Source organism: Gymnoscopelus microlampas, assembly GCF_963454915.1.
Source record: "Gymnoscopelus microlampas genome assembly, chromosome: 2".
Lineage (NCBI taxonomy): Eukaryota > Metazoa > Chordata > Actinopteri > Myctophiformes > Myctophidae > Gymnoscopelus > Gymnoscopelus microlampas.
This window is the reverse complement of record NC_139939.1, coordinates 8,302,467-8,309,706: the sequence shown is the minus strand read 5'-3', so window position 1 is coordinate 8,309,706 and position 7,240 is coordinate 8,302,467. Positions and strand designations below refer to the sequence as shown.

The 7,240-nt window shown below is 44.2% G+C and overlaps 1 protein-coding gene across 1 annotated transcript in view; it reads left to right on the top strand.

The window, feature by feature from the left end:
- Positions 1–3,704: 3,704 nt before the first annotated feature.
- LOC311053740 (FH2 domain-containing protein 1-like) overlaps positions 3,705–7,240 on the top strand; it is a gene marked incomplete at its 5' end in the record, with an annotated part of 29,209 nt that continues 25,673 nt past the window's right edge. The window contains 3 exon segments of the mRNA XM_084069421.1: positions 3,705–3,732; positions 3,735–3,868; positions 5,143–5,355. Of these exon segments, the coding sequence (XP_083925547.1) occupies positions 3,705–3,732; positions 3,735–3,868; positions 5,143–5,355 (375 nt within the window).

Genomic DNA, 7,240 nt, shown 5'->3' with positions numbered 1-7,240 from the left:
ACCCTGACCAGAATGGAACAGAGCCTTCATTAGTATCATTGGTAACACCCAATTTATTTCCAATATGGCTGCTGTGCATAGAGCCTATTGATTCCTCCCCATTGAGTCCCCACACACACGTGTGTGTTGTCAGTCACTGCTGTTATATCCTACTGACTCAACTGCCAGTAAGGAGCCCCCACAGGGAGGACGTGGAGCCTTCGTCCTACTCCTCCTGCCCAACACTCCCTGCCACTGCAGCCTGTTGGAGTACGTGCAGTGACAATTTCCACCCTCCCCGCCCGGCTTCCCTCCCCCTGAACACGGGCCAATTGTGTTCATGTAGACTCTCGACAAAGCCGGATGCACCACGTTGGATTTGAACCCGTATCCTCTGCAGTGGTGGGCAGGAACTTTACCACTGGGCCACCCGAGCGCCCCATTTTGTTTGAGAAAAAAAACTAGGCCGAGTTTTCAGCGCCAAGATAAAAGTTTGATGTGAAGTATTCGCGGTACAATTTCGTTTAGTTTCTTCTCGTCGTTCTGTTGTAGTGGTATTGTTGTATTTGGCTCTCATACAGAAAATACATATAATCCATATGTTTGTGGACAATAACTGGCTGGTCAAAACATATAATTTGGAGAAATTAGGTAAAAATGTAAAATGTATGGCGAAAATGTATTCCAGGGTTCACAATACTATATATATATACACATTATTTGTTTTATATATACATATGTTTTGAAACTTCAATGTATGGTGTTCTAATGATAAGAGCAATTGGCCTGTATTTCCCTCCAAAAGTTTACAAAAAGGGCTTTGTATTTTGAAACATGAAAATATACATAGATACTATTGTATGGGGGGGTCATGGTGTCCTTCAGAAAGAAAGAAAGACAGACAGACAGCTTCCTCTTTTACAAGTAGCCGTGGAGCAGAGCTTTGATCAGCTGCTACCTGAGAGCATAATGGTCTCAGCTCTCCTCTTGTCACCACGTCAGCCTCAGTGTCTCCTCTTCAATCACACTGTTTGCCCTTAAGCCCCAAAATCTGACTCCCGGGCAGTGGTGGAAAAAGTACTCACATGTTTTACGTAAGTAAAAGTATCAATGCTGCAATGTAGAAATACTCTAGTCTGTTACGACTTAAGTAAAAGTCTGGAATTCAAAATCAGTAAGTAAAAGTACAAAAGTATTGGTATCAACATCTAAGTCTAGAAAATTGGAAATACTCCAGTAAAGTAAAAGTACCTCACACTTGTACTTAAGTACAAGTACTTAGTTTACTTTCAAACACTGCTCTCGGGTTGCTGAAAGGAAGACGTTGGAGCCCGTCGGCGCTCACACGTCTCATCATATCCACGGACTGTCTGTTTGTTTTGTTTGCTTGTTGAGACGGAGTGGAGGATCATTACCGTTGTGGGGGGGGGGGACGGAGGGACTGGGGGACGGAGGGGTGTTTGTCTGGAAATGGAGACGGTTTGATTTGACCACAGAACAAGGATTTTTTGGGGAGACAAGCCTTGGGGAAAGTCCGGTTTAGCTGAAGAGGTCTTTTCACCAAACGAGCACCATGTAACACCATCTACACAGTGAAATCATTACTTTAAAGGGGGTGTAAGTGATATTATGTTGTTACGATAAGTGTTACATAGCTCATAATCATTGCTCTAGTGTAGGGGTAGGCAACCTTAGGTTGGGTGATCACTGACACACTGGCATAAGTGTGAGAGAGAGGTTATTTCTTTTAAGATTAAATATTTAAAAAAAAGTCTAGTCAGTTAAATGAAGTGCCCACACATTATGCAAATGACACCCTGCACATAATTTTACATGAATTCAAACTCCTAACTGTGATTGTGGAGGGAGATAGGTGGGTTATTGCTCTAATGAGTAATGATCATTACATCCTGATGTGAAAGAAAATATTTCTAAAGAAGAAGAAGAAAAGAAATAAAGGTTGTTATGTATAGTCTATGGACAATCAAAATCAGTTGGAAATATTACATTTTTATGTGATGTCATAATGAAACATAATCTTGATGGCACACTGACTATCAAGAAAATGAAAACATGGCGCTTCATGTCAAAAAGGATGCCCACCCCTCTGCTCTAGTGTGTTTGCTCTCATACAGGCTAAAATGATGAACAATTGAAATCGGAAGTGATCGAAACAAATACATGAGACGACAAAAATCGGAACTGGAACACAGGCTGATAAATGATCTTTGTGGAATTCTCTCCTGATTGGATTACATTTGTGTCCCACCATATGCATGCATTTTCTAGAGATAGAGAGCACTATAGTAATGATTACCATCAGAATATAGAGCTTTAACCTTTTAACAATAAGCTTTTCGTTTTAACCCAAAAAATATCACTTACAGCAACCATCATTTGGTTCCATTTGAGCACTCAGAAACGAGATATTACAGTACTCCAGTGTGCCACTGGTCATTTTACACCCCACAGATTGACTTCAAAGACCAACAAAAAAAAGAAAGAAATCACAATAGGATTATTTAGCCATTTTCCCTGATTGTGAGTTGTTGTGACTGGCCTGATGTGTTGCAAGCGTTGCTTTGACCCGGGTTTCACCTCACGGGTCACGACATCGTGCATGACTGCCTCCTCATAATCCCGTCCCGCTCTCTGTTTTGGTTTCTCCCGTACAGCTCCATGGCCCTTACCGCTACTACTACCCACAAGCCCCCTCTTCTTCTTCTCCGTGTCCTGGGAGGCGCCCTTCTTCAAAGGCCCGGCGGCGCGACGCGGTGCGGAGGAGCGGCCAAGTGATGGAGACGGACATCAAAGAACACGCCGCTTCGCCTGGTTGTGCGCCTTCCACCTTATAACCCTGCGACCGGCGGCCATTTTGGCGGCGATACAGTGAGGTTCTATCATCGTGAAATCTTTGGAGTCGACCTTTAACACTACGACGGCCATTTTGACGTTTTACAGCAATTAGAGTGATGTTTCCTCATCGTGAAGAAGACTTCGGAGTCGACTCGATACGACCAAAAGAAAGCTAGCTAGTTCATTTTATAATTTTTAAACAATTTTTTGAGAGCTTTGCAGCGGTGCGGTGGGTTGTGACGTGACGTGCCTCGTATGTTGACCTCTCACCCTCGGGACTGAGGAGGCGCCCCGCCCCGGTCCCGCCCCGGCCACGCCCCCACTGTGATGCGTGTGATGAGTCGCCCGTCTCCGCCCAATGACACAGAGGCCTGCGGCAGCGAGGGAAGCAGCTTCTCCAGCATCTCCACGTAGGATAATCGCAATTATTGATCATGAGAATCGTTTCCATTTATCTCGATAAACTCATCTGTTGAAAAAAATGTGCTAAAATGGCAGGTCTATAAGCTCACATGCAATGAGCTTGTAGATATATTTGACCTGTTTTGTACCTGTTAGTACATTATTAATTTTGATTATTGGCACCAGTCATTGTCAGTCATTTCTTTGCATATTTAAGTTATTTGTCATATATCTGCCCTGTACAACTTTTGTTTACAAAGCCTAAAAAGGCAAACAGAAATGTACCCCCCCCCCCCCTTAAATCATTTGGGGACCCCCCTGTGGGTTCCGACCCACAGTTTGAGAACCACTGAAGTAACCAACTAACATTCCATGATGGTTTTACAGCCCCACCTCCACGCCGACCAGCACCTCCGACCCGTCCCCGATGTCCATGCACGCCTTGGACGCCCAGGGCTCCTCCCAGCATGAGTCCGCCTCCTCCGCCGACCAGCTCCTCCCCCCTCCCCCGCCTCCTCTGCCCCCTCCCCCGCCCCCTCTGCCCCCCTCCACCCCGCCGCCGGCCAACCACGGCGTGCGGAAGAAGCGGCGCGTGCGGAGTTTCTTCTGGAAGCCGATCCCGGAGGAGAAGGTTTGATTTTTTTTGTGTCTTATCGTTGCTGTCGGGCAGAAACCTCTTATCTCCATATTTGAACTTTTTGTGTTTTTGTTCGTAAATGAACGCCCTACTTGATCATACTACAGCGTCACACAAAAGCATCAAAAGTAGCGGATCTACAAGCTCGATTGTAGATCCGCTACTTTTGCTATTTATGAATTCGAATCCAGTTTTGGACATATGAGGTTTCCACCCGGCAGATATGTTATATTTGTTTTTCTCAACCACAGATGTTAAGAATGTAATTTAGATTTAGCATGTTGTTTAGAGAGATGCTAGGTTCGTTGTTTACCTGTGTCCTATATAGTTTCAAAAGTACAGAATATTTGGATAGCATGTTGCTGACCCATTCAATCCGGGGACGCATCTGTGTCACTTTAGATTTCTTTGGCTATTCAAAAATAGCAGATAAACAAGCTCATAGCGTGGCACCGAGAGCCACGCTATGAGCTTGTAGATGTGCTATTTTTGAAGAAAAAAAAACATGAAAATGTGTGCAAATCCTTTTGACTAAAATCTTTGCTTCTTATCTCAAAATATTTTGAGATGGGGGCGTACGCGGACAACTACATATCATTTTGGGGGTCCTTGACAGTTTGATATTATTGCAACATAAATAAAAACAAAACTGTTAGGATTTAGAAGACATTTGTAGAATACACAGAAGCAAAGATTTGACAGATGCTAGGTTCATTTCTTAGCCACTACAGTATTCTCTCTGCACTCTATTTATGTGACTATTTAGTTCATGTTCATTACGAGTTCACGTTTACTCTGCTTATTCTGATCTCACACTTGCAAGTCACCCTGGATAAGAGCTATATATGCTATATCTGCTATATGCCTGAATTGTACATAGGCTCTATGCACAGCAGCCATATTGGAAAGAAATTGGGCCTCTTCCTTACTTCCTAAGCAGGGGTTACCAATGATACTAATGAAGGCTCTGTTCCATTCTGGTCAAACTGAGTCAGGGTGCTGATATTGTGCATGTTGGCTCACTGGAAACCCCTTACGGGTCCATTTGGTTCCATGTGTACACTCTCAGAGTTACTGTATGATGGTCCTTGAAATTAAAAAGGTTTGAGAACCACCGTGCTACACTAAATGGAACAGAGCCTTCGTTAGTATCATTGGTAACACCTGTGAAGGAAGTAAGGATTTCTTTCCAATACGGCTGCTGTGTGCATAGAGCCTATTGTTCAGGTGCGGGGGAGTCCTAACATCTGTAATTGTAAATGGTTCAGGTGCGTGGGAGGCCTAACATCTGGTCGATGTCGGTGCGACAGCAGCAGCAGTACCAGATCGACGTGCGCTCCGTGGAGGAGCTGTTCGGTCAGCAGGAGGAGGGGCCGGGGGCGGCGACCACGGGGGCGGGGCGGGGAGAGTCCCCGCCCGCCGCCGGACGCCCCGCCCTCATCGCCCGCTCGCGCTCCTTCAGGGAGAGCAGCAAAGACGAGGTGAGTTTGGAGACGAGGACATAATGTACTACTAGCCTGGAACCAGACAGATCTGCTATTGCAACAAAATAAAAATGCCCTCAGTGATATTAGCTTGGCCATGCCAGGCTAATAATGTACTGTATATGCCTGTCTGTATGTCCTTTGCATATCGTCTCCGTCAGGTGGAAAGTTAAACCTCATATGTCGAAAACTGTTACTTTTCAGGATAAAAAAAAAAATGGCATAAGTAGCAGATCTACAAGCTCGAAGCGCGTCGCTTCGCGCCGTGTTTCAAGCTTGCGGATCTGCTACTTTTGATGCTTTTGTGTGACACAACCAAACCCTCTACCAAAGTGGCATTGTGCTTAAAAAAACAACAACAACAACTGTTCAGTATTTTGACCAGAAAAAAGAAATATAAAAATACATGACCAAAAGAAGTGTAAAACAATGAATACAAACAAGTTAAGATAGAAACACCAAAAACGTGGTGAATATTGAAGAATATAATGAAAGTTTGAGAACCACTGCTCTAGTAGTAAAACAAACAACACATGTATTTGTGTGAAAGAAAAAAAAACGCTTATACAAGCAGTGTACAGGAGTGAACAATGCATTTATTGCACCCCAGGGACTAGGATTGTTTACTCCATAGAAGTGTCAATTGTACGGGTGTGAATGCACACACTCTAAGAAACAAAGGTTCCACAAGTGATTTTTAGCTGAGGTCAGAATATTTCTTCCTTAGGGTAGCCGGGTAGCTCAGCCAGTTTTAGCACAGATCGTTATGCTCCCTGCGAGCATGAGAACTCGGGTTCAAATCCAACTCCCGTCTGGTCTCACATGCCTCTCTTCTCTGCCAAGAATGCCAAAAATAAATATTTCCCAGAACAAAATCAGTTGTTTACTCTTTTTCCGCCCAAAATGAAGCCATAAAAAGTCTAGCCACCCACGTCTATCCCAGATGGACAAGAACGCACTCCTGCCAAACACTCCTCTGCTGGGTCTCCATGCTGCCAATCGTTACGCCTTTCTGTTTAAATTATCTAAATGTATTAATGCTCAGATCTTCAGTGGACTGCCTCCACTGTAAAATCCTCAGTGTAACTGCTAATTTAACCACCCGGTGCATTTATAAATCATATATAACTTTAACCCTACTCCTTTAACCTAACCCTTAGAATGCCTAATTCTAACTCTAACCGGAATCTTTTCCTAATTGTAAGCTTAACTCAGGGAAATGGTCCTCACAATGTCTATGTCTCAAATTCTGGGCCAAGTAAGGTAGAGAGTCAGAGCGCCAGATAGAATCCTGGAGCAGTTCAGTGACTTATGTTGATGGATAAATCCGTAATTGAAAAGTCAAATGGAGAACATATCAAAGGGTGACTGAATGGATAGAGAGGTCCCAGGTTCAATACTCGGCCCTGGCAATGTGTCGAGATGTCCCAGAGCAAGACACTTAACCCCTATCTCCACCCCGGAGATAGGGGATTGAGAAGCACTTGAAAAGAGAATTCCCCCCCCGTGGGATGAAATAGGTCTAGTTAACAGCATGATAACAATATAAGACGTATAATTGTACCAGAATTCTTCCTCATATGCTCAAGGGCACGTTGGAAGGGTTGGTAGTTGGCTTTGTAACGTAAACCCCCCCCTACCGTGGTCAACCTGAGTGCCTCCGGCCCATCTGTCACACCCAACATGATAAGATATAAAACAACATGTCCTACCAATGTCCTCTGTACAGTTCTAGAAGATCACAGGGTTAGAGTTTCCTATTGTGCCATTAGCCCAGTAACACCTCAATGCAGTGCTTTTCAGACTTTTTGTGCCCCGGGCACATCAACGGTCAATTTAAAATCTCGACGCACACCTGTATTCATATGAACGCAGAATAGCC